The sequence below is a fragment of the Carcharodon carcharias genome, chromosome 16, assembly GCF_017639515.1.
Source record: "Carcharodon carcharias isolate sCarCar2 chromosome 16, sCarCar2.pri, whole genome shotgun sequence".
NCBI lineage: Eukaryota > Metazoa > Chordata > Chondrichthyes > Lamniformes > Lamnidae > Carcharodon > Carcharodon carcharias.
This window is the reverse complement of record NC_054482.1, coordinates 16,859,702-16,887,668: the sequence shown is the minus strand read 5'-3', so window position 1 is coordinate 16,887,668 and position 27,967 is coordinate 16,859,702. Positions and strand designations below refer to the sequence as shown.

Below are 27,967 nucleotides of genomic sequence, written 5' to 3'. Positions count from 1 at the left end.
CTCAGTTTCCTTTTCCAATTTCTATTTTCAGTTTCACTTTTCAGTTTCCTTGTACAATTAGGGTCTATCTTAAAGAAAGCAATCTTTGAAACCATGTATTTCATCACAACAGGACTGTCTTCTTTGACATGATTCTACATCCAGGCTGCATATGTTCTCTAAAGTTGTTTATTGATACAAAGACAATCATCCATTATTTTTTATGGATCACAACCCTAAAAGTATGCACACACAGACTACCAGAGCTTGACTCTGATTTGAAGGGAAATATGCATGCATTGTGCATCATTCAATTTCCACCATTTACTCTTCAATAGGACACCAGAGAGCAAGCAGCAAATTTTCTTGTTATCCCTGATAAATTAACAAGATGGTATGTGTTGTTCAGTTGCTCAACCTATTAAATAGGGCTGTATTCACACCTGTTCCTAATCCAAATATCCTCCAACTTTCTCCTGCTGCCCCCCCACACCCCGCCCCCACCCCACCCCCCAAACAAACTCTTCCATAGTAGTAATGGAAATTTCAGTGAAAACACGCTTCTTGACTCAAACTCCTGTGTCGGTGTTTATTGTCCATGAGTAGTTTTAATCCTTTGTGCCTGCTGATCCGGTACCAAAGTCCCTTTATTCCACTTTTCCAATTACATCTCATATAAATGTAAAAGCTCACAAGGTCTCTGCTTCAATCCCTAACTCTGATGTAATGTATCCCATTGCCAAAACTCTCTATGCAAAATATGCTTCTCCCATTCTCTAAGCCAAATCTCTTACAGTTACTCATATCCATGTTGCCTCATTCCAGACCCCTCAAGAGATCAGACACTTTCATTCTTCTCATAGAGCCAAGGATTAGCTGATTTAGACATGTGATAGCAACATACTGAAGGAGAGGTGTTTTAATTGGCGTGGTGTCTTAAATTGGTGGTCCAAAGCCTTGACCTAGATGTTAGGCTTAAGGGCTGGCACTCGCTCTCTCTGAAGTAGCACAGATGAGCAATGGCCTAGCAGGCAGCAGCAGAAACCTAGCCCAGTTAGATTTGAAATAGCAAGAAAAGTGGGTCTTTTTATTGCAAAATGGTGAAGTGGTATCATTGTTAATTTTCATAACCAAGAAAATTGACTGTTCATACTGTGAAATGTATATGAAATCTATATTGTGTTCATTCGTGTACTTAATGTGGCATATACCAATTTATTTGCTTGAAGTGATGCTTTGCCTGCATGGAGTACTTCACAGTGCATATTCCATAATGGATAAGTCATGTGGCAGTACGGGACGTTTCAGTGCCAGCATAATCCCTGGGTCTCACAATCATTAATAGATATTGAGCAGTAAAAGGTGCATTCCAGATCATAGAAAATGTAAGTTCTACTAATAGGGGTGGCAAGACAATATTACAAATCAGAAATCATACTAAAGCACCCATATCACGTAACTAGCTGTTAAGCATGAGGCGTGTGATGCATCTCCATCTAACATTTACCGAATCCAGTCTTATTATACTGAGGTACCTAACTAGATCTAGTCAGTAAATTATGAAGCTGAAACCTGTAGGCTGTTTCTTTAGGAAACAAATTAGATACTTATAAATACTGTACCCTATGCTTATCTACTATCAAGCATCTTGGCACGTTTTTATTTTATTTTCGTTTTGCACTCTAACCATCATGCTTAAAACAAATACAAGTAGATTAGGTACATGAGCCGCTGGACATTTACAGAACTCTTGGATCATATTTTTGTTCTGCTAATTTAATTTGCTTCTCAGGTTATTTGCAGTTTCGAAAACTATTAAGTCAGCCCATTTGCTCCAAGTAGGTGTAAATGTAACAAATCTATTGTGCTAACACTGCATTTTGCCGGTTATAGAGGGGCAATCTGCTGGTGTTTCAAGCATAACTTGTAAAAATAGATGGATTCTTTTACCTCAACTTCATACTGTATAAAATGGTTCTACTGCATACACACAGGCACATACAGAGACACATATGCACACACACAGGAGGAATTACAACAACATGCTTAGAACTGCGACTGTTATAATAACTATTAAGAAGCAAGATTGAGTAGAGTATTTGCAACACTAGTGTTTAAGAGAACAAAGCTCCTCTGTAGTCTACGTTTAAATCCAATTACTGATAGATACGTGGAGAGCTTTGTCAGCCCTCAGCTTACGCTAAATCTATACAAGTATACTCGGGAAACTTTGGCCTAACAGTCCCCAGAACAGCACTCGCAGTGTAAAACATGAAGCAGACCATGTACCCTTAGAATGTAAATGATGTGGTAATCATGAGCATGGGGAACAGTTAGTAAAAAGATATACCTGCAAACTTGTAAGTATAAGCTGACAACAGCTGCTCAGGGCAGAACATTTGGACCCATTCAGACATTTACAGCACAGGAGGAGGCCATTCAGCCCATCGTGTCCATGCCAGTCAACAAATATCTGACTGGCCCAAAGCCCTGAAGATTATGGCAACGCAAGTAGATATTTAAGTGCTTCTTAAAGGTTACCAGTTTCTGATTCAACCACCCTTTCAGGCAGTGAGTTCCAGACTCCCACTATCCTCTGGGTGAAGAAATTTCTCAATTCCCCTCTTACTTTTACCTCTTACCTTAAATCTATGCCCCCTGGTTACTGACCTCTCTAATGCCTTCCTATCTACCCTATGTCCCTCATAATCTTATATACCTCTGTCTGATCCCCTCTCAACTTTCGCTGCTCCAAGGAAGACAACCCCAGCCCAAGTAGCATCCTAGTAAATCTCCTCTGCACCCTCTCCAGTGCAATCATATCCTTCCTATAATGTGGTGACCATTCCAATACTCCAGTTGTGGCCTATCCAGTGTTTTATACAGTTTCAGCATAACTTCCCTCCTGCTCTTGTATTCTATGCCTTGGCTAATAAAGGCAAGTATCCCATATACCTTCTTAACCACCTTATCTACCTGCCCTGCTACCTACAGGTAACTGTGGCTATGCACACCAACATCCCTCTGGCCTTCAGTACTTTTCAGATTCCTAACATTCATATTTTAAACCCTTGCCTTGTTAGCCTTCCCCAATTGCATTACCTCACATTTTTCCGGGCTGAATTCCATTTGACACTGTTCTGCCCACCGGACCAGCCCATTGATATCCTCCTGCAGTTTACAGCTATCCTCCTCACTAATTACCACCTTACCAATTTCCGTGTCACCCGCGAACTTCTTGATCATGCCCCCTACATTTAAGTCCAAATCATTTATGTACACCACAAAGAGCAAGGGCCCCAGCACCAAGCCCTGTGGAACTCCACTGAAAAAAGGCTTCCAGTCACAAAACATCCCTCTACCATCACCCTCTCAGCCAATTTTGGACCCAATGTGCCACTTTGCCTTGGATCCCATGGGCTCATACTTTCTTGACCAGTCTGCCGTGAGGGACCTTATCAAAACTCTCACTAAAGTCCATGTAGACCACATCAAATACATTACCTTCATCAACACTCCTGGTTACCTCCTCAAAAAATTCGATCAAATTTGTCAAACATGAACTTCCCATAACAAATCCATGCTGACTATCCCTGGTTAATCCATGTCTCTCCAAGTGCAGATACATTCTGTCCCTCAGAATTCTTTCTAGTAACTTCCCCACCACCGAGGTTAAACTGAACGGCGTGTAATTTCCTGGTCTATCCCTTCCCCGCTTTTTTAATAATAGGACAATGTTAGCAGTCCTCTAGTCCTCTGGCACCTCACCTATGGCCAGAGAGGATTTGAAAATTACTGCCAGGGCCCCTGATATCTCTTCCCTTGCCTCCCTCAACAGCCTGTGCTGCATCTCACCCGGGCCTGCAGGTCTATCCACTTTTAAGGCCGCTAGTACCTCCTGTCTCTCTATATTAATTTCCTCTAATATGTCACAGTCCTCCACGCTGGTGTTATATCTGCATCGTCCTTTTCCAATGTGAAGGCCAACGCAAAGTATTCAGTGAGGACTGTGTCTATGACTCCTGGGTCCATACACACATAACCTCTGTGGTCCCTAAATAGCCCTACTCTTTCCCTGGTTATTCCCCTGCTCTTTATATATTTAAAAAATCCCTTTGGGCTTTCCTTTATTTTATACCCACCAATGCTTTCACATGCACTCTCTTAGCTTTCCTAATTTTCTTTTTAAGCTCCACCCTGCACTTCTTGTACTCCTCTAGGGACTCTGCCGTATTGAGCCCTCGGTATCTGCCATAAGCTTCTCTTTTTTTCTTAATCCTAACCTTTATGTCCCTTGATATCCAGGGTTTTCTGGACTTGATACCCCCCCCCCACTCCTTGTCTTTATGGGGACATACTTGCCCTGTACTCTCGCTATTTCCTCCTCGAATGCCTCGCTCTGCTCTGACACAGTTTTATCTGCAAGTAGCTGCTCCCAGTCCACTTGGCCCAAATCGTATCACATCTTAGTAAAGTTAGCCTTTCCCCAGTTTAGAACTTTTATTCCTGGCCCAACCTTATCATTTTCCATAACTACCCTAAATCTAACTGAGTTACGGTCACTATCTCCAAAATGGTCCGCGGCTAATTTCCGAATAATAGGTCCAGAACTGCCCCCTCCCTTGTTGGGCTTTCTACGAACTGGTTAAAAAAGTTCTCCTGGATGCAACTTGAGAATTTTGCTCTGTCCTTGAATACCTTGAGCACAAACTATCCCAGTTAATATTAAGACCATAAGACATAGGAGCAGAAATTAGGCCATTCAGCCCATCAAGTCTGCTCCGCCATTCAATCATGACTGATAAGTTTCTCAACCCCATTCTCCCGCCTTCTCCCGATAACCTTTGATCCCCTTACCAATCAAGAACCTATCTATCTCGGTCTTAAATACACTCAGGGACCTGGTCTCCACAGCCTTCTGTGGCAATGAATTCCATAGATTCACCACTCTCTGGCTAAAGAAGTTTCTCCTCATCTCTGTTCTAAAAGGTCTTCCCTTTACTCTGAGGCTGTCCCCTCGGGTCCTAGTCTCTCCTACGAATGGAAACATCTTCCCCAAGTCCACTCTATCAAGGCCTTTCAGTATTGTGAGTTTCAATCAGATCCCCCCCTCATCCTTCTAATCTCCATCGAGTATAGACCCAGAGTCCTCAAATATTCCTCACATGTTAAGCCTTTCATTCCTGGGATCATTCTAGTGAACCTCCTCTGGACCCTCTCCAGGGCCAGAACATCCTTCCTGAGATACAGGGCCCAAAATTACTCACAATATTCTAAATGTGGTCTGACCAGAGCCTTATAAAGCCTCAGCAGCACATCCCTGCTTTTATATTCTAGTCCTCTCGAAATAAATGCCAACATTGCATTTGCCTTCCTAACTACCAACTCAACCTGCAAGTTAACCTTAAGAGAATCCTGGACTAGCACTTCAGAGTCCCTTTGCACTCCAGATTTCTGAATTCTCTCCCCATTTAGAAAATAGTCTATGCCTCTATTCTTCCTACCAAAGTGCATCACCTCACACTTCCCCACATTGCATTCCATCTGCCACTTTTTGCCCATTCTCCTAACCTGTCCAAATCCTTCTGCAGCCTCCCAGCCTCCTCAATATTACCTGTCCCTCCACCTACCTTTGTATCATCTGCAAACTTAGCCAGGATGCCCTCAGTTCCTTCATCTAAATCATTAATTTATAAAGTGAAAAGTTGTGGTCCCAACACTGACCCCTGCGGAACTCCACTAGTCACCAACCGCCATCCTGAGAAGGACCCCCTTATCCCCACTCTCTGCCTCCTGCCAGACAGCCAATCTTTTATCCATGCTAATACCTTGCCTCTAACACCATGGGCTCTTATCTTACTGAGCAGCCTCCTGTGAGGCACCTTGTCAAAGGCCTTCTGGAAGTCCAAGTAGATAACATCCAGTGGCTCTCCTTTGTCTAACCTACTCGTTATCTCCTCAAAGAATTCTAACAGATTTGTCAGGCATGACCTCCCCTTAATGAAACCATGCTGACTTTGCCCTATTTTACCATGCACTTCCAACTATTCTGAAATATCATCCTTAATAATGGACTCTAAAATCTTACCAATGACCGAGGTCAGGCTAATCGGACTGTAATTTCCCACCTTTTGCCTCACTCCCTTATTAAACAGGAGGGTTACGTTAGCGATTTTCCAGTCCTCTGGGACCCTCCCTGACTCCAGTGATTCTTGAAAAATCACCACTAACGCCTCCACTATCTCTTCAGCTGTCACTTTCAGAACTCTGGGGTGTAATCCATCTGGTCCAGGTGATTTATCCACCTTCGGACCTTTCAGTTTTCCTAGCACATTCTCCTTGGTAATGGCCACCATAATGCCCCCCGACTTTCTTGAACTTTGGGGATGTCACTCGTGTCTTCCATCGTGAAGACTGACACAAAGTACCTATTCAGTTCCTCCGCCATTTCTTTGTTCCCCACTACCACTTCTCCAGCATCATTTTCCAGCAGCACAATGTCCACTTTTGCCTCTCTCTTACCCTTTATATATCTAAAAACACTATAGCAATCTTCTTTTATATTACTGGATAGTTTACCCTCATATTTAATCTTCTCCTTCCTTATTTCTTTTTTAGTTGTCCTCTGTTGGTCTTTGTAGGCTTCCCAATCCCCTGGTTTCCCACTGCTCTTTGCCGCATTGTACGCTTTCTCTTTAGATTTTATGCTGTCCCTGACTTCCCTTGTCAGCCATGGTTATCTCGTCCTCCCTTTAGTATGCTTCTTCTTCCTAGGGATGAATTTTTGCTGTGTCTCCCAAATTACTCCCAGAAGCTCCTGCCATTGCTGTTCCACTGTCTTTCCTGCTAGGCTCATCTCCCAGTCAATTCTGGCCAGTACCTCCCTCATGCCTCTGTAGTTGCCTTTATTCAACTGCAATACCGTTACATCTGATTCCAGCTTTTTCCTCTCAAATTGCAGGGTGAATTCTATCATATTATGGTCACTTCCTGCTAAGGGTTCCTTCACCTTAAGCTCCCTTATCAAATCTGCCTCTTACACATCACTAAATCTAGAATTGCCTGTTCCCTAGTGGACTCCACCACAAGCTGCTCCAAAAAGTCATCTTGTAGACATTCCACAAATTCCTTTTCTTGGGGTCCACTACCAACCTGATTTTCCCAGTCTACCTGCATATTGAAATCCTCCATGATCACTGTAAACTTGCCTTCTTTACATGCCTTTTCTATCTCCTGGTGTATCTTGTGCCCCACATCCTGACTACTGTTTGGAGGCCTGTACATAACTCACATTATGGTTTACCTTTGCGATTCCTCAACTCTACCCATGCAGATTCTACATCATCTGACCCTATGTCGTTTCTTGCTATCGATTTAACTTAATTTCTTACTAACAAAGCAAACCCCTCCCTCTGCCAACCTGCCTATCTTTTCAATAGGATGTATATCCTTGGATATTATCCCAGTTAATATATGTTTCCTCTGCCACCCAGACTCACTTGTTAGTGTTTTAACTTCTAATTCAATCTCAGCTTCTCTCCTCTCTGAACTAATTTTCAGGGTCCCAACAACCTGCCAATTTAATTTAAATCCACCCCAACAGCATTAGCAAACCTCCCCGCGAGGATGTTGGTCCGGTTCCTGTCAGATGTAAGCTGTCCAACTTGTACAGATACCAATCCCCCAGAAACAGTCCAAATGTTCTAGGAATCTAACGCCTTCCGTTAGATGGGCATTTCCCAGAGTTTGGCTTCGTTCTGAGCTCAGCAGTGTCCAAAAGGATATTAATATCATTAATGATGAGATGGTTTCTGGTGTGCAGACCAGTAGGGATGTGTTGGGAGGAAACAAAATATTTGGCTCAAGGGAAAAATACCATGAAAGAAAGGCCTTCATATTGGAGTCCCAGTCATTCTTATTTTTTTGTTGTGCATCTCCCAGCAGAGCAGCTAAAAGGAAGCACGGATCCCACCAATCATGCTAATGAATGTCTGGCAGCTCAGTTAGTTCTCAGTCCCTGTTTCTCAATCTCCACAGACTGTGCTAATCCCTCACAATAAACTGCTTGTAGCGAAGCCAGATATTTATTACTATTGATCAGCCATGTCCCAGTTAAGACTTTTGTTCTCTGAGCTCTGGACTCTGACCTCAATTAAGTTATGAATTTCAATCCAATAGACTGCCTCACTAACTCCCCTGCTCTCTCTGGCTATAGCAATTATAATTAGCAAACATAGGAGTCATGGAAAGAGCAGCTCATGGATCATGTTATTTTAATAATAAATAAAGCTTTGGTGGCAACAAACATAGAAAGTATCTTGAGAAATTATACATTCAAGTATTTAATTGAAAAACTGGATTTTTTTCTGCCAATATCAATTTCTAATAAATCTAAAGCTGCATAAAATCACTCATGGGAGTACGCATAATGTTCATAATATTAAACAAGGATCGACATAGCCATTAGAACGGTAGCATATTCTATATATACAGGGCAAAAATAATCAAAATGTGGTTTCCTTTTGGTACATACTCAGCACAAGTTTCAAGCACCGTTTCTGGATATTAAGGATCTTGTCTCATTGTTAACATTACAGTTTAAACTAAATTACAGGATAGTTACAGAAGGGTACACCTTGACTTAGCATATGAACAGCTCAGTTCTGGCATACTGTGCTGTATGAAGGTAGATGCCTTGGTATCAAGGTGGAAACTGCAGAGCCTGGAGAGAAAACTTGCTGAGCCTGCACATAAGGAGCTTTCACTCCTTTTTAGGCAAGAATATTGGAGGAATATTAATGAAAAAGCAACCTAACCTGCTAAAGATGTTAAATTCATGATGGCACTCCTCAGTGAACAGTTTCATTCACCTAATTAAGCTTCAGACTGAACCGAAGCATATGTATGAGACATGGCAACAGTAACTAGCTCAAGGAGAAATAAAGATAAAATAAACAACTTCTCAACAATGGCTAAGATATTCAGTACAATAAGAATCCAGTGATTGAGAATGAAAAGAGACATAAATTCAATTAATTAATTAACCTGGAATTATAAAAGCTTGTTGAACCTACTGTTCATTGTTGTAAAAACCCATCTGGTTCACTAATGTCCTTTAGGGGAAGGAAATCTGCTGTCGTTGCCTGGTCTGGCCTAGATGTGACTGCAGAGCCACAGTAATGTGCCTGACTCTTAACTGCCCTCTGAAATGGCTTAGGAAACCACTCATTCAGTTGAACTAAACTGCTATCAAGTCAAAAAGGAATGAAACCGGATGGACCACCCAGCATCAACTTAGGCACCGGAAACAATGAACCACCTAGAAGGACAAGGGCAGCAGATGCATGGGAACACCACCGCCTGCAAGTTCCCCTGTAAACCACACACCACCCTGACTTGGACCTATATCACTGTTCCTTCACTATCATTGGATCAAAATCCTGGGACTCCTTGCCTAACAACACTGTGGGTGTACCCACACCAGATGGACTGCAGCAGTTCAGGAAGGGGGCTCACCACCACCTTCTCAAGGGCAACTGAGGATGGGCAACGAATGCTGGCCTAGCCAGTGAAGGAATAAATACGAACATTCTATCACATTCTGGCTTGTAGATGCTTTGAGACATCAGGAACACTCGCTGACAGCCTTGTCCTGAGGCTGTGATGGCTGACCACCTTCTTCTGAGCCAGGTATGGCTCCAGCAGCTGGAGGGTTTTCTTCTTAACTATTACTTAGTTCAGTTTTGCTACGGTTCTTTAGTGCTGAGCGGTAATGGCACAATGCTCATAGAATAAATATGACCCAACTAACAGACTACCTAGCCCATGCTCTGCTCTTTAGCATCTGTGTTGAAATGGCTATTCCAGTTAAGCTTCTGGTCATTGCGAACTCCAAGGTGTTTTTTGGTGACGGACTTGCCAATGGTAGGACCATTGAAAGTTAGGGAGAGGTAGCTGGACCTTTCTTGTGTGAGGTGATCATTACATGCCACTTATCAACGCAAGGCCACATGTTGTCCAGATTCTGTTGTAGGCTGTGATGGGCTGCTTCATTATCAGAGGAATCGTGAATGCAGCTGAACACAGCAATCTTCATAAACAGCTCCACTCCTAACCTTATAAGAAAGGGAAGGTTTCTGAAGGAACAGCTGGGGATACTATCCTGGAGCAACACTCACTGACAGCCATGACCTGGAGCTATGCTGGCCAAATATCTTCTTTTATGCCAGGTATGACTCTAGCTATGGGAGGGTTTTCTTCTTGACTGAGTTCAGTTTTGCTATGATTCTTTAGTGCTGAGAGGTAATGGCACAATTCTCATAGAATTCCAAATAAGTATCAACATTGCGTGTGGAAGTTTTAAAAAAAGGGATGTATTCTACCCAACTTCACGTATTACTCGCTAGGATAGACTTTCTACCTCTTGCAAAAACAGAAGTTGCATTTTTCTCTCGATGGTACAAAGCAATTAAGTTTCTTGGTGTTCCTGTCGTTTTCTATTGCTGATTCTATGACAAATGGTCTGTTCTCCCTACTCAGTTAGGTCATAGTTTAAATAATTCTAATATTAAGGAACAAAAGATATTTTCACGTGTTGTCATACCGCAGTAAGATCTGCACATCTACAAATGCTCTTCAAATTATGAAAGGACCATCTAACAGGTCAACATGGTAATGCATGGTAAAGCACTATTTTTAAAATATTCATTTATTAATAGCAATACTGAATCTTCCTTATTCTTTTACAATGGAGTAGGAGACCTTAAACTAAACAAAATATAGGTATTTCATCTGCTAGTGTCCTATATTGTGACATACAAGATTAATTATAATAGTACATTCAGAAGAGTATCGAGCCCTATATAATTCTCAGGTACAATTCACACATCTAGGGTTGTTGGTTCATGGTCAACTTCCATAAAGAGATGCTACAAGTTAGCATAGCTGTGTGCTCACCATGGCGCTCAAGTCAACATTGAAGGGTAGGAAGGGTGTGTAGCTAATGAAGAAGGTAGCATTCACTTATTCACTATCGCAGATAGGTGACAATAGCCAAACACTTGGAACATAACTCCTCTATAGTTGGTGCATTGGTGTCATATTGCATTTAGTGCAAACTCCATTGCATTTTCTCACATTCAATTCAGTCACAGCATTCCAATATCACACACTGCTGTAAAACCCAGAACTATGGTAACTCTAGCTGACACTTCCTGCAATCAGATATCAAGCTTTGGTACAATTGCAAAAGTGAGGCTTCAGTGCAAATCAGATTGATTGTTCAAATGTCCTTTGTTATTCTCAAATTACAAAATTTGCCACGAACTGAGGAATCTTCGAGAGGGAAGATCTTCACAATTATTTTAAAACAGTTAAAGAGCATTGATTAACTTTAAGAGCTATTTGTGTTTTTGCCTCAAGGAAATTTCTGGTGATATAATTTAAAGCCAAGTTATTGAACGTAACAGTGCCAGAAAGCTGAATTAACAAACATACTGTTACAAGTGGTCATTCTGCTAATAGGAGTAGTAACAGGTTCTTTCACATTAGTGTGTGCAGTAACCCCTTCACTTCACTTCTTCTGAAGATGTCAGCAGCATAAACTATTTAAAAAGATGTACATTTCAAAATGGACAGAAATCAGAGAAGGATGGCCACCAAGATGTTATGATCCCAGCTGATGTTAAGACCAGACTGAAACCTGGCTTGGTAGATCCTAACTTTGCTTTTTTAGAAACTGTGGCGGTCAGTTACTGAACATATTCACGAGATCTGCTAACATACTGTAAACACAAAGAATAAAACATTTATTAAACAAGAAAAATGAACTATATTACACTAAACAAAAAGGTTGGAAAGATTTCAATACAGACACCAGAAAATGATTCAAACTCTCACTATTCCTTTTATCCCAGCTACCCTTACAGATACAAGACCCCAGTGAAGATTTACCACTGTCTCAACACCAAGGTTTCTCGCTTCGTTAGCTAAGTTTCAAACAGTTTTATTCTGACGAACTTCTGAGCATTCGTCAGATGCTTTTCTCCAGCTGGTACCTCTCCCTGAGGCATCCAAAACCCGCAATCTAAACTCATTATTACTTCAACTTCAGACCAAACACATGAATTCCCTAAATTCAGTTCCCCAGCAGGCTTTCAGGATTTCTTATGACAGAGGATAGACCTTTAGCCTGCACTCTCTAGGATACACACACTAACAGACCACCCTTGTGTGGTGTATCTGGACCCCTGTAGCTAGGCAAAAGCACAGTTTTTTCTACTTTTTTTTAAACTTCACTAAACTACTAACTCCTTGGTAATCCACCTTTTCACTTCAAGAGTTGTAAAACTTCATTAAAAATTCAGTATTACAAACAGGGCCGCAGGCTTCCTGGTACCCAGCTCACAAAAAACTCGAAATGAATCTAAACCCAGGTTTCACCTTTTGTAACACCCAAATACAAAATATAAATTAAACTTAAAGCTATACATTGTTCCTAACAAAAAGGGTTACTTAGGGTACTCTTCTTTAATAGAAACATTTTTTGAAAAATGCAAATGGAACAAGGCTTGAACAAGGAAGCCATCAACTTCAAGGAACAAACCAGCAATGAAAAACAAGGCAGTTCATTTGGATCTAATTGTATTCTATAATTTGGTCCAGTGCTGCAAAAAGCCAGTTCACCCTAAATCTCTGCGAATTAAGGTAAAGTTGTAGACCTCAGGCTATTTTTCAAAGGGAGTGCACTGATGTATAAAAAGGCCAATGTACTATTGGTGTCCTGTTTCATGTTTCTGAATAGCTGCTGTTTTCACATCTGAACTTTTTGTCCTGTGTACACCTGTAGCAGATAAAGAACATCAGACAATACCACTGCAAATCACACAGGTAATTTAACAAATTACACATTTTGCTGTGTTTAACCCTTCCCACATTTATCTTACAGCAGAACACACCCTACTCTATACCTAATGACCCATTATACTGCTGGCTTATATAGGCTAATAATTGATTTAAATCTCAACATCTTTCACTCTGAAAGGGGTATTTCTGTACAAATATAAATATATATGACCATAAAAAGCGTGCATTAGAGTATTTTGGCACTCACACAACTAGAAACTAGCAGAAAATCTTACTGTACACATATTCGCTGATAGAAGTAGTGCACTTTGATTTTGAAAAGTTACAAACTTCCAGCCCTTACAAAATATAGCATTTTTTAAATATAAAGTCTGTGTGTCATAGTTTATATGACAATGAGGGGAAAATATGATTTTCTAGGGATTTTTTGCAGCTAAATTAAATTTAAAATATCTAACAGCAAATATTGAACAGTCTTGTGACATGGATTCAGTCCCGCCTTAAACTATTTTTCAATTGATTCAGCAGCCTCTGCAAATTTCTAGTTTTGAACCACAAGGGCAAGCATAAACTTTGCTGTACTAATCAAACTGAAGCAAGCTACATGATTATAGGTACTTCTGATTTTTTTTTAAAATTGGGCATCATACTGGCTATTATTAACATTGGGACGTCAGTTACTACATGCCTTGGAAGTTGATTTGTGAAAATCCTATTCTCTCTGAACCTTCCCATCTCGTTCTTTCCAAGCACCAAAGCTGACATTATACACATTATTTATCATAGCTGCATCCCCAATGAATTACTGCATCACATACTGCAATTCATCCAAAGGCCTCAAAATTGTACAAACCTTATTGTCCCCTTCCCCCCCAACCTGCAAGCTTATGAAACCCAATCATGGTTTCACATGTCCAAAGCTTTGCAATTTATCTCGTCAAGCCTCCTACATCAATCTGTCCCTCAGGTCAACGTAAACTGTGACTAAGACGATTCATGTAATGTTTCGTTCAGTATCCGTACCTCCCATGGCATATAAAATTGCTGTGGTACTGTTCAGCTGATTGAGATCCCTTGTGTAATCCACAGCAAAGTGTTTTGTGCCCCAAGAAACAACAAACAAATTAAACAACATTGCCGTTATGCTGCAAAATGGTTCATCCTCCCCACAGACATGATCAAGTTTGGATTTTCATTTTGCTACACAGCATTACCTGAAGTGATCGGACCAACAGCAGAGATGTGAAGTTTTTAAGATGGACCATCTACATCTGCCCAGCTCCCCCAAGCTCTCACATTTATGTTGGTGCCTTAACAACAGCCAAAATACATATCTACCCAATAGTTGAAATAATTATGCATTTAGCATTGCAACATGGTGCAAGGATGCTTTCAAATCAGGCACTCAGCAAGGTTTTGCAGCATTTATAGCCAACGCAGAACATGTTTCAGCTGATGCACTGAACTGCTCAAGGGCATCAGGAGCCACCAGGTGCCCAGCACATCAGAAAAAAAGATCCTCATAATTATTACTAAATTCAGGTTAAGCGTCCCCCAAACGTGGCAGTATTATTTTTACTATTATTATTATTACTTTATCTCTTTATGCCACTGAGTAAAACCTGCCTTTTATTGTCCTTTACTTCCTCCACACCAACCCCCCACCCATCAACTCCAATAGTACACAAATTTAATTTATATACAAGTAATTTCACAACTATAATGCAAGTTTCTGCTTAGCTCTGGTTGCCATGTTGGAGTTGGTGCCAAATCCAAGACAGGCCATTGGCCACAGGAAGGAAAATGTTTTAGTTTTGGTCTACAAAATCCACATTAGAAATAAAGCAATTTCATAAAAGTGTGATGTTACAGTCGATTAGGTCAGGATCACATTAACACACCTCTCCTAATTACAGATGATTTTCTGTGCCTCAAAAAGATAGCACACAAAAAATCTCAAGAGGCTAAAAATAAATTGAATTTCTTGCACAAAAAGATTCATCTAAATCTTGGCACTTTGTTTTCAATCATCTTCCTACTTACAAGGAAAGGTAAAGAAATGCACCATGGATCCCATTTACAATTTGCAATGCTCCACCTTGTTGCCAGGATTTCCAATAAATGACAATTTGTGAAGAGGGTTTAGCATGTCAACAAAAGACTGAAGTGACATTGTCCAACTAAACAACATTATCAGAGTAATTGGTTGCTGTGATAATTCTAGTTAATACCCCATTCACACCTGTGGCCAGCAATGGAATGTGACCTGACTCCAACCAGATAGCTGGGTATGGAGGTCACAAAGAATTTAACAACATTTCATCTTGCAACTCAAAAAATGGTAATTTTAATCAAAACTTCGCAAAATAGGAAAACTAATCCCGAGAGCTGATCCTGCATGAATATAAAAGAAACAGCTCCGACCCTTAAGTGCTGCAAAATGGAAAAGTATTTCAAACAACTGAAAGGACTTCCTGTGCACCAGCCCCTCTCAAATTATCCTCTATATATTTTAAACTCTCAGAAACAAAAATCTTTCAGTGACAGATGGGCAAGATTAATTTAATATACATTAAGATTAGCAATTTGGCACCAAAATATCTACTGCCATTGGAGTGAACTCTTATGTGAATCTAATGGGATCAAAGCTGTAGGAGATGGGCCTCAGTATCAAAGTAAGCAGATTTCAGCAGTTTCGACAGCTCATCCTCCAATATAAAATTCTCATCAGAGTTGGCCAGAAAACATGGCAGCAGAAGCACTCCTAACTAATTGGCATGCCCTGTATAGAGATAGAGGGATGACCTATGAGGAAAGACTACTGAAAGGAGTCATCTCAGAGAGGTCACTGCAGGGCATGGAAAATACAGGTTAGAGAAAGTAACAATACTTTCAGATATGCAAGGTAGTAAAACAAGAGGTTACAGCTCTGATCACTTTATGACTGGAATCAGAGCACTAGACCCAGTTAAAACAGAGATAGATGCTGCATTGAGAACCCAGTAAGTTTGAAATCAAACACACTTCTTCATCCAAACGTAACTTGTGATATTCCCTAACACATAGAAAAGTATGCAGTTGCTACAAACTGCAATGCATGGAGGCCAATCTCTGTAGCAGGACTCAGGACCAGTAATGTAGCAGGACAAGAACAAGCATTCCACCAACATAAAATGACAATAAGATGCTAGGTATAAAATAATCATTGTTTTCAACCCAAGTAAAGCACATGTCCATGTCCACAAGGCTAAAAGTGCATATTAAAAGCGTAATACAATTGTTTATTCTCTTCTGACAACACCTTTTTAAAAAGGGGTGTAGACTGGAACTTCACGTCACTGAAAGCTGAATTACTAAGAAGACACTGAGTAATAAGCAGTTAGCACACTCCCTGCAGCAGGAAGTAAAATCAGACCGTTACTGGTAAATGTCAACTCCTATCATAATAGTGCAAATTGCACAAGCAGATTAGCACTCTGGTAACAGGTCACTTCCAGTGTGATGGATACAATAAGTGTGATCACATTAAGTACACCTGACTCTTAATATCCTCTAAAGTGATTTTATATAAACAATCAAAATAAGGAATGGGCAGTAAGTGTGACCATACCAGCACTGTCCACATACCAGGATCAAATAAATATTAACAAACTGAAACAGTTGTTGCCCCCAAGCGTCACCTACGAGAACAAATAATGGCACATTCGCATACGTTACTAAAAATTGGTTGTACCATCTACTGGTGCAGCACCTCTTTGATACTATGGGAATTGTTTCTCCAGGATTCAAATTGATGCCAGAAATCAGAAGTGCAGAGTAAATATTTCTGCTTCACTAGTTTAGCAATTTTTTTAGAATTTTCAGTCATGTGAATCATTGTCTCTCGAGAGAATGGAAATACCAACAATGGAGGTGTTGCGCCCGCAGAGATGTTTAATGGGTTAATTTCCCAAGTGTAGAGTAATTAGATGTGTTTACCCTAGAAGGGAAGCAACCCAATAATTCACCACTATTCATACCAAATGTTCTACTTTTTCAGATCTATTTATATTTCAAGTTAGAAGAAACCATGCACAATTATTTTTAAATGCAATGCTTTATTATACCAAGAGCTAAAAGAACAGCAAAAATACTCAAAATATTACAAGAAAAGTATTACACCATGCTTTAAACGATGATGGGCCAGGGGTGCTTTTGCTGTTTTATTTTATTAAACTACTTTCAATTTGCAGAACAATATTGCAGGTTTATATAGCAATGAGGCTTCAAGATTCATCCTACTGCTATTGTTCTTGCAATATTGATGTAAGTTATATGTTTTCACGAGCACACTTCTGTTTTAAAACAGCCACATTAGTCATATAAACTGCAACCACAATTATAAGAAATAATATAAAGATCATTTGACAGTAGCAGGTCAGCTCACCTGACTGTTGATTTCAGCTTTTTGTTGGAGTAACATGTCAACCAGATCTTTATGTCCTCGGTCACATGCCCAATGTAGCAGGGCTCTTCCCTATGGAAGGAAAAGTAGTGTGCAGATATTTAGTATGAATGGGCACTCACATATCAAATCTGTGCTGTCATAATTACAAAACAACATAAAGCACATTAATTTGGGTTCTGAAAAGTGATAGGTTTTGCAAGGGTCCATTCCCATAATTTTTGACATTTAGTGCCACATTCATCCCACTATAATTGCCCATGTGGCTTTGGAATTCATAGGTACACTTGGAATGTAGCCTTCCTGTTCAGAGAGCTGGTAGGATCATCCATGGTTTAATTCTCATGTGACAACGTGTTAAAAGCATTAAGAATCCAGCACAATATCCCAGGAGTCACTGCAGCATAGTGCACAAAATTACTGAGCATATTAATAGAAAACTGGATCCTGCGACTTTAAATATGTCTTTCTATGTTTGTTTTAAAGAAGCATGATTACAGCTGAGAGCAGCCTTATTAATTTTGTGCATAGTAACAGAACAGTCATTAGTATATTGAAGGGATGAGAGATGATAATCTTGACAAAAGCGGAAATGGAGAAAGATTTGGTGGATTATTTGATGAGCTTTTGCTTTCATATAGGTTGACCTAACTTTGGAGCAGCTTCCCTCTGCAGGTTCTATCCCTGCAAATAATTTCAGGATCAAATAGCATCATTGTTGAAGTGGAGCACGGGTATTTCATTTAACACATTCCACCCTATAGTAATGTGTTGCAGGGACAACACAGAGTGGTACGAAGAAGCCAGTAAAACACCTACCATCCCAGTCCAACAGTCTCAGCAGTCCTGCCATGCAGAGGTGTTAAGAAGAATACAGGCGTTTTCAGACAAAAAGGGGACATCAGTCCAAAACGCTCCTCTTAATAGCTGGTATCAAGAGTATCAGTGTGCTCAGGCAGCCAAGTCAGGATAGCCATACAGTAGGCAACCCAAGAAATGAACAAAAATTTAAATAGGGTATGTCACTCAAATATAAATTAATTCTATGTGGAAAGAGCTCCAGAATTTAGCCAAAGAATATTCCAGAGGTAATGTGTAAGATGTAATTGAATTGATCTGGAGTGATATCTGAAAGCAAAAGAAGTTCAATTTATCACATGCCCAAGATACTCCCAAAACATGTCAGAGCCAAGGAATTACTTTTGAACAGCAGTCACTATTGTTATGTAGCACAGGAGAAACCCAAGCCAACCAATTACTGTCCCATCAACCTACTCCCAGTCATCAACAGAGAGATGGATGGAGTTGCCAACAGTGCCCTCAAGTGACACTTACTCACCGATGCTCAGTTTGGGGAACACCAAGATCATTCAGCTCTAGAACACATTACAGCCGTGCTCCAAACATAGACAAAGAGTAGAATTCCAGAGGTGAAGTGAGGAGTGACTTTCCTTGGCATCAAGGCTGTATTTGACCAAATAAGACATCCATAATCTATCAGTACGTTTTTCATGTTGTTTGCACATTTCACTTTGCCAGTACGTTTCCTCCCTGTCCTGACATGCAAAATCCAATTTATGAAGAAAATTAACTGAGCCAAGTAGGCTATGACTAGGGATCGAGAACTGTGGGAAAGGGCCAACTTTCAAAGGAAAAAGGGCTGAAATATTGGAATGGACAGGAAGGTGCAGGGCTGCGATGAAACCTATCATCAACCAGCTGCATTTTAACTATGCAGCAAGGGATGAACTTAGTCAAATCCATAGTAAGCATGAGGTGATGAATCTGGTTAGGTTCAAAAGAACAAGATAATTAGATTACACAAATCAGGAAGGAAAAATGAGACAGGCTGTTAGACCGAGACTCAGACAAAGCAGCCATCTCACCCAGCACATAAGGGACTATATGTTTGACTTTCTTCACAGAATAACTAATCTGCTTCACCCACAAAAATCTGGTAGCTTTGCTCCTTATAGTCCCTTCAGCTAGTTCAGTTGGGCCATTTTGATTCTGCAAGAGCTTGCAATTCTAGTTGTGAAATGGTCTTTGAATGCTGATTTTGTCAGTTAAGTGTGCATAATTATCTTAAAAACTAGCTGGAATTCCTACAGAGGTACATCTAAATTCACCTGTCATTCATTCACAAACCATCCCATAGTCAAAGTCAAGCAACCTGTGCAAATCAAAATACAGGCCAATACTATCTAATACTGTTGGCGATCACATGTCATATTTGTCTGCGGTTAACACAAAATTTCAACACCACAGCATGATGCAAATTCAAGCAGTTGCTGAAATTACATCAGTCAAAGAGTGAAAGAGTTGTTATGGTTGAAAAGGCAGATATTTGATCGGTGTTTTCAAATGAACCCTGCTGAATTCTGTGTGTCTCAATCCATGAATGTGTAAAGACTTCAGCTGTTCAAGTGTATGACAAATTTTATTCTCTTTTAAGAAGGGTTGCAGAGCATGAGGAAGAGAGGGAGTAGAGGTTTGCACACTGACAGTATTAGCTTGCTTTGATTTGTTGCAACAGGATGCTGCCCTCTACTGTTCATGTCTAGCCAACGTGAGTCAGGAAATAGCCTAAAATGTTCTCCGCTCATCAAATCTCACAGTGAAATTCTAAGAGAGACACTTACATAATCAACCATAAGTGCTACTGTGAAGCAACAACTTTTTTTGGTGATTTTAAAACACGGTTTTATTATCACTATACTGCTCCAACCAATAAAAACAGCATTTTAGCAGTGCTATTTTGGGCTGTTGCAGTTAGACTGTGCATCTCCATTGTTGACAAGCGGAGAAGGGCACTGTACACACACTCAAAAACTTCTCCTGGGATTCAGCAACACTTTCTGGTAGAAGGGGAGTATTTGACAGAGACTCCACTCAACTCTTCAAGAAGTACAAATATTGGATCACCCACTGGCCCTTCATTAAAAAGGAGCTGGAGTTTAAATTATCTTATTTTCGGAGCATGGACTCAGTTGCTTCAAAGGATTGGCCAACAGCTTTGAAAAACTCAAGCTTTAAGGCTTGATCTATACTCACCATCAAAGCTAGATTTTGCTCTTCAGAGGGCCAAGCACATGCAAGGGGGATCCATATGCAAGTGATTTCTTTCATATGTTCTTCCTTGATTTTAATGAGTGTGCCAATGTTCAGAAGAAAATCATTTCCATTGTTTTATAACAAAGCCAGCAACATTTTTTTTTAATTAAAAAACTAACTGCAATTCACAAATCACTTACATGATTATAGATATCAACCAGAATTGACTTTAAACAGAAAAAAACAGATCTTCTCTGATTCATGAAGCAGATGAGCGAAGAAAACTTAAGTCGAACTTAAGACTATATTTCAGCTCATTATTTTTTTTAATGCGTCATTAGGCTTTTCTGTCCAGGTACTAATATTGGAGAAAGGTCAGTGTTCATGTGACATGAGGAACAGCTCAGATTGTGACTGTGGTCATCTCAGTCAGACCATTGCCCACATATTGAACTTCTGCCCCAGGAGATCCATTCCTGGTGGCATCACAATTCGCACTGCATCAGCTGAGTGGATTGTTAACCTCGACATTGAATTATAACTGCTTCCCCAGCCACATGAATAATATATAGCGTTAGTGCAAAACTATATTTGTCCTTTCTATATTCATGCTTGTATTCATTAAAGAGGAAAATATGCTTTATTATGGCCAAATATAAAAACAAACTTGTTACACAACAGATGCATGTTTTGATGTGAATTTCTATTAACTGAACAAGCCATTGAGAATTTAAATATTTTAGTGAAATATGTCAAATGGATCAACATTTTGTTCAATATAGCCAAAGAAGCAAAGTCATTGCCACTGAAGAACATACCTCCTCATCTTTCAGGTTAACATCCACATTCTTGGATACAAGAGCTTTTAAAATATGGTCAATGTTGTTCTCTCTACAATAATCAAATATAGTCTTGTCTTCTTCCCTGCAAAAGATGAAAATATTTTCATACAGGTTTAGAGGAAGCTCAAGAAAGATTGCAAAATGGACAGAAAAGTGTTGAGATGACACAGGGCCAAAGTGTCCTTCAATAGTCAATGAGGGCATTTAACTCACATTTTCCCCCAAAATACAATGAAAATAAAATCTTCAACTTACTTTCAGTCTCTAAGCTTCATGACTATTCAACAAAAATTGAGTTAACTGAACCCACAAAGTACCTACCTCACCTGTGCATCAGATGGTTGTGGATTGTAGTCCCACATCATGTCAGTCTACATTGACAATCCAGTGAATGAGTGATAGAGTGCTGTGTTATCCAGTGTGTCAATGTTGAATTAGGAAGTTAAACCAAGTCTCATCTACCTCTTCTGGTGGACCTATGGCACTATCTGAAAAATTTAAATTTGCCTCTTGAGCCAACAATCCTTCCTGACGAGTTGCTACCAAAGGAAGAGTAATTAATAATACACCCCGTGATGTTTGTGCAATTTTGGAGGTGCAGAATAAATGCTACATTTGCCTTCTTTGTAGTTCTAATAGGACATTTGACGAAGTGCTATACAAATTCAAGTATTATTTATTCCCTATTTGGTCACCAAATGGAAGCACTGACTGATGACTGGACTACGGAACTTCCTGTTATGTGGGTTATCAATGTTACGACGTTGAGTTTGGGCATTTATTGGGATTAGCATGCTTTGTAAGATGGTCCAGTTGAATCACACATTCTGGAACATCCAAGGGTATTTTTCACTTCTTTTCCTCTTCTGCATTCCAAAGATGGAGACCTTGCATTGCATTTTATGTGTCCCTGGCGGATGTGTTTTTTTTTGGGGGGGTGCACCAACTCCACCCCCCGCTTCAGATTGAGCTCCTTTTCTTCCTAAACACCCACAGACTTAAATTCAAAGCCACCCCCCCACCCTTATTTTTTATTCATTCATGGGATGTGGGCGTCGCTAGCTGGGCCAGCATTTATTGCCCATACCTCATTGCCCTTGAGAACTGAATGGCTTGCTAGGCCATTTCAAAGGGAATAGGTTTCACCTTTTGTTTATTCTTTCATGGGGATGTGGGCGTCACTGACAATCTGTTGCCCATCCCTAATTGCCCTTGAACTGAGTGGCTTGCCACACCATTTCAGAGGGCCATTAAGAGTCAGCCACATTACTGTGGGTCTGGAGTCATATGTAGGCCAGACCAGGTAAGGACAGCAGATTTCCTTCCCTTAAGGACATTAGTGAATCAGATGAGTTTTTACGACATTCGACAATGGTTTCATGGTCATCATTAGACTTTTAATTCTAGATTTTTCTTATTGAATTCAATGCTGCCCCCTTCCCTGACCATCCAAAACCCTCCCTGCTCAAGGCTCAGACTTTACCAGTTCCAGGGATCCATGGGCCTTCTTCGGTGCAGTCTTGACAGCAATCACTAACATGCCCTTGGCGTTGCCGGGACTGATGGATCTGTCGGCCAATCGGATTGGCCGGCAGATCCAGAGGGCAGGAGTTCCTCACCATTGAAGGGCTCAAGTCCTACCTGCATGTTATGGCTGTGGGGCAGGGTGGCATGAAGCAGAGGGTGGGGGGGGGAGGGGATGGTTTGTGCTGGTGTCCGGCCCCCTACCCCATATTATTCAACCCCCCCGGTTCAGTAAATAACCATCAAAGCGCGTAAATTCTGTCAGTCAGTTGTTATGCATAACTTGAAGTTCTTTTCATTCATTTGCTGCTGCCATGGATCTTATCTAAAAAAAATTAAGACATGGCAGTATGTGGCATAAGGCTGGGGCATCAAGATACTGTGCCACAGAGTGATGAGACACAAAGCAATAATAAGACCATCATACACCAAATTATAATCCTAATATGAAACACAGGCAGGAACTGCACAGCCTAAAAGACAACAGTCAGAAGCTGTCACATTTTTTTCCATTTGTTCTTGGAATATTTTTTGCATCTAGTTTCCTCAAGAAGGCAGAGAACCAATAGGTTTAAGAATTAATTTGTTAGGCCACTTCAGAGGGCATTAAAAGTCAACATGTAATGTGGGATTGGAGTCACGCATAGGCCAGACCAGGGAGGGCCGACAGTTTTCCTTCCTGAAGGACAATAGTTAACTGCCACCAAATATCTAGAAAATTTTTTTGGTCAGTTTTTTCCTGGGATTAGCAACAAGTTCCTAGATTTATTGAATTAAGTTTCAAGACTTGCCTTGATAGGGATCTGAACACTCAGTGTCAGGGATGCTGAAGTACCGTCAAATCCTTTAGGTGATATGTACCATATAATGGGCGACCTTCACAGTAACATTTTAATGTACGGCTTTACGGTTCCATTTCAGTTGCCTTTAACCAATACTGTTTTATAATGACGCCAGGCGATCTACTGATGGGGATGGGTGGAATCGATGAAGAGGGAGAAAGATGGCTTCTCAAAGAATTGGAAAAGCTTACGATTAACCTGTTACAGCATGACTTAGTATAGGAATTAAATAAATTCCACATATTGCTTTAAGTTTTAATTACAACTGATCCATAGACTGGTGCAAAGGATGTAATTTGACTGCACTGTTAGTAGGTTGCTGTAAAGTAACCTTTTCATGTGCTCTTTTTCCTAAACGTGTTCTACCTTACTGTCACACACTTCACAGTATATCACACAATTGATTTCCTATAAAATTCCTTTTCCAAAGTCAAATTACATTGCGCATAAATTACTCTATTTAGTGCTATACTGCACTAATTTGGTTATGTTTTAATGGTAATATATGAATGCTATACCATCAAAACATCTGAATGCTGATCCTGTATTGTAGCAGGGTTACACAGGCTTTTGGAAAGCAACACGTAATTGAATAGAACAAGTTCCTACATTTGTATGTACCCAGCACTGCATCACCAAGAAAATGTTGTTGGGGAAAAGATCCACCAATGTTGTAACGAATTACTGGAGTAAACAGGAGACTCAACCTTCTACTAACATGATGTTGCTGAAACATGACACTTGAGCGGAGCATGTTCAAGAGCGAGTCCACGTGGGATTCCTGCAACAGTTATTGTTTATATTGAGATGTCCTCTGGGAGAAATTTTCACTTAATCTATAATTATCTTTACGCTTTAATCACTTTCCTACTTCAGAGGGTGCGGTGCACAAGCTGCAAGAAAGCTCATTAACTCAGTGCATCTCTTCTCCCCTGTCAACGCCACTGTTTAATTGCAATGTGCAACTATTATCTATTGCCGCAACTGTGATTTTTTTTTCATAATAAAGGGGGGGGGGGGGTCTCTGAGGCACCAGTCGCAGCCGATTCACAGCTTTTTAATTATTTTGTGGCCAGACGCTTCTTGCAAGTCGAATAAATTGGTAACTGAGTTTATTCCCTCTTGCGCCCAGATGTCAAGTCCTGGAAAGGGGGAGGGAGTGGCTGGGTGGCACAGCAGTATTTGACATCCTGTCTAATGTATGAATAGCCCTCGACCCTGATGATAAATCAGGATTATCTACCAAAACAGTTCATCTGTCTGCCAGAGTGACTAATCAGCCCATCAGCAAAACTCAATGGATATTAGTCACTACTGGTCCTGGAGCCCAGCTGTCTGCAGGTGTCAGTGGTAAAATAGCAGGGTGTTCAGATAAGTCACAAAACAGTCAGCAGTCACAAGGTACGGTGGGAAGATTATAAGGTTGGGAATTTTTAAATCTTTGCCCTTTTTTTCCACTTGCAAACAGCTCAATCGGGGCTTTAAGCGTACTTAACATACATAATACTCCACTTGGATGGAGAGATGCATACTGGGGTGAAAAATATTCTTTCCCCTGATTTTATATAATATACACAGCTATATAAAGGAATAGGTTTCACCTTTTGTTTATTCTTTCATGGGATGTGGGCATCACTGGCAACCTGTTGCCCATCCCTAATTGCCCGTGAACTGAGTGGCTTGCCACACCTTTTCAGGGGGCCATTAAGAGTCAGCCATATTGCTGTGGGTCTGGAATCACATGTAGGCTAAACCAGTTAAAGATGGCAGATTCCCTTCCCTGAAGGACAGAAGTGAACCAGATAGGTTTTTACGACAATTGATGATAGTTTCATGGTCAGCATTAATGAGACTAGCTTATATTCCAGAATTATTAATTGAATTTAAATTCCACCAGCTGCAGTAGTGGTATCTGAACACATTTCCCCAGAGTATAGGCGTAGGCCTCTGGATTACTAGTCCAATAGTATTACCATTACATCACTGTCTCCCCACAACATAACACCTAAAAGGTACTACATACTTTACTGCAAATATAGCTATGTGCAGCTCCCACCTAATGGTTTAATGAAAAAGATGCTTTTTCCAAGAGACAGTTTAAGAGGAAGTAGTCTAAATAGAACTTTGCTAAAAGTCAGTGCTGCGTAGCTTACAGAAACAGGCCATTCAACCCAAATGGTCAATGCCAATGTTTATGCTTCACACAAGTATTCTCCTACCTTATTTCATCTGACCCCATCAGCAAATCTTTCTATTCCTTTCTCCCTCATGCACATACCTACCTATTCCCTTGATCAAATCTCATCAAATCCCTTCATAACTCATGTATCATGTCACCTTTCAGTCTTCTCTTCTTTACAGTAAAGAGCCAAGGCTGTTAAGTCTTTCCAAACTGATGTACTCGCTGAGGTCTAGCATCATCCTTGTAATTTTTTTCTCATGCTGTACTGCTTCTATAATTCTTTTTGCAATAAGGTGACCAGAAATGTGCACAATGCTTAAAGTGTGGTCTAAGCATGATTCTATATAATATTAACAGAACTTTTTGGGGGTAGTATATTAGCCTGGATAGAGGTCTGGCTAACTAATAGAAGGCAGAGAATTGGGATACAGGGGGCACTTTCAAGATGGCAATCTGTAACAAGTGGAGTGCCACAAAGATCAGTGCTGGGGCCACAATTATTTACAATATATATTAATGACTTGATTAGGGAAATTAATGCACTATTGCCAATTATGCAGATGACACAAAAATAGGTGGGAAGGCAAGTGGTGAGGATGACACAAAGAGTCTACAGAGGGATATAGACAGGTTAAGTGAGTGGGCAAAAAAGTGGCAGATGGAATATAATGTGAGAAAGTATGAGGTTATGCACTTCGGCAGGAAGAATAGAGGAGCTGAATATTATTTAAATAGAGAAAGATTGAAGAAAGCTGCAGCACAGAGGGATTTGGGGGTCCTCATGCATGAATGCCAAAAAGCTAACATACAAGTTTAACAGGTAATAGGGAAGGCAAATGGAATGTTGGCCTTTATTTCAAAGGGAATGAAGTATAAAAGAGGGAAGTCTTGCTAAACCTATACAAGGCACTAGTTAGACCACACCTAGAATACTGTGGGCAGTTTTGGTCCCCTTATCTAAGGAAAGGTATACTGGCATTGGGGACAGTCCAGAGAAGGTTCATTACGTTGATCCCAGGGATGGAGGGATCTTCTTATGAGGAGAGGTTGAATTGGTTGGGCCTGTACTCATTGGAGTTTAGAAGAATGAGAGGCAACCTGATTGAAACAAATAAGATTCTTAGGGGTAAATGCTGAGAGGTTCTTTCCCCTTGTGAGAGAGTCTAGGACCAGAGGGCATAATCTCAGGGTAAGGGAGCACCCATTTTAAACAGAGATGAGGAGGAATTTCTTCTCTCAGAGGGTAGTCAATCTGAGGAATTCTTTACCGCAGAGGGCTGTAGAGGCTGGTTAAGTATATTCAAGGCTGAGATAGACAGAATTTTAATCAGTGATGGAATCAAGAGTTATGGGGAAAAGGCAGGAAAGTGCGATTGAAGATTATCAGTTCAGCCATGATCTCATTGAATGGCGGAGCAGACTCCTTTCCCTTTCCTTAAGGCATTGACACTTTACTGCAGTACAGCTCCATAAAGACCAGGTAGCCTCTGTCACCGTACCTAGGTTGCTTTTACTCATCCCATGAGCCCAACATTAAGCGTCAGAAAGCTACAGACAAGGCAGCCCTCATCTTCGCCGAATGTTCATACATATCCTTTTCTAACAGAGACTAACATTTAGGAATCAGGAATTTGAAGACTGGTCAATCTTCCTCACCCAGAGCGATCTCAAGTCAATTTCAGTCTTCCCCCACTACCACTCTGCGGAGACCTGCTAATCCAGCAGTGACACCTGATGAAACCTGGGGCTTTGTCCAGCTCAGCTATTCACTGAATAAACACAACAGGCCACTGGGATAAGCATATAGAGGCTCCGCTCACAAAATAGATGGTCACAAATCACTCGTACCAGTGGAGCAATTGTTGTACAGCAATAAAGGTGTGATTTCCACAATATAAAAATCATTGTTGTGTAAACTCATCTATAAGGATTACCATAGCACCAGAATCCTTCATCAGGTCCACTGTTTTGATAATCATACCAGGGCCTTTTAAAATTTGGTTTGATAGTGGGGCCCTCTTCCATTCATAGAACTGTCCTTGGCTCATAGAATACAATGATTACCTAAACCATAAGGTTAATATTTCTTGGTACACTATAGGTGGTAGGATGCTTGAAACGGGAGCACTAATTTCCAAAAAAAAAAGGTTTACTTATCCAAAAGGAAAAAACATATTTGGGTAAAGTGCACTGTCAGCATGCAGCTATGATTATAGCATCCACTGAGTTTTCTAAA

General features: G+C 40.5%; 1 protein-coding gene across 1 annotated transcript in view; it reads right to left on the bottom strand.

Moving 5' to 3' along the window:
• Nucleotides 1-27,967, bottom strand: part of acbd6 (acyl-CoA binding domain containing 6) — a 207,332-nt gene that overhangs the window by 103,731 nt on the left and 75,634 nt on the right. Inside the window, exons 5-6 of the mRNA XM_041208380.1 lie at nucleotides 21,160-21,265; nucleotides 17,270-17,359 (exon numbers count right to left, since the gene is read on the bottom strand). Coding sequence (XP_041064314.1) covers nucleotides 17,270-17,359; nucleotides 21,160-21,265 — 196 coding nt within the window. The remainder of the gene's footprint in view (nucleotides 1-17,269; nucleotides 17,360-21,159; nucleotides 21,266-27,967) is intronic.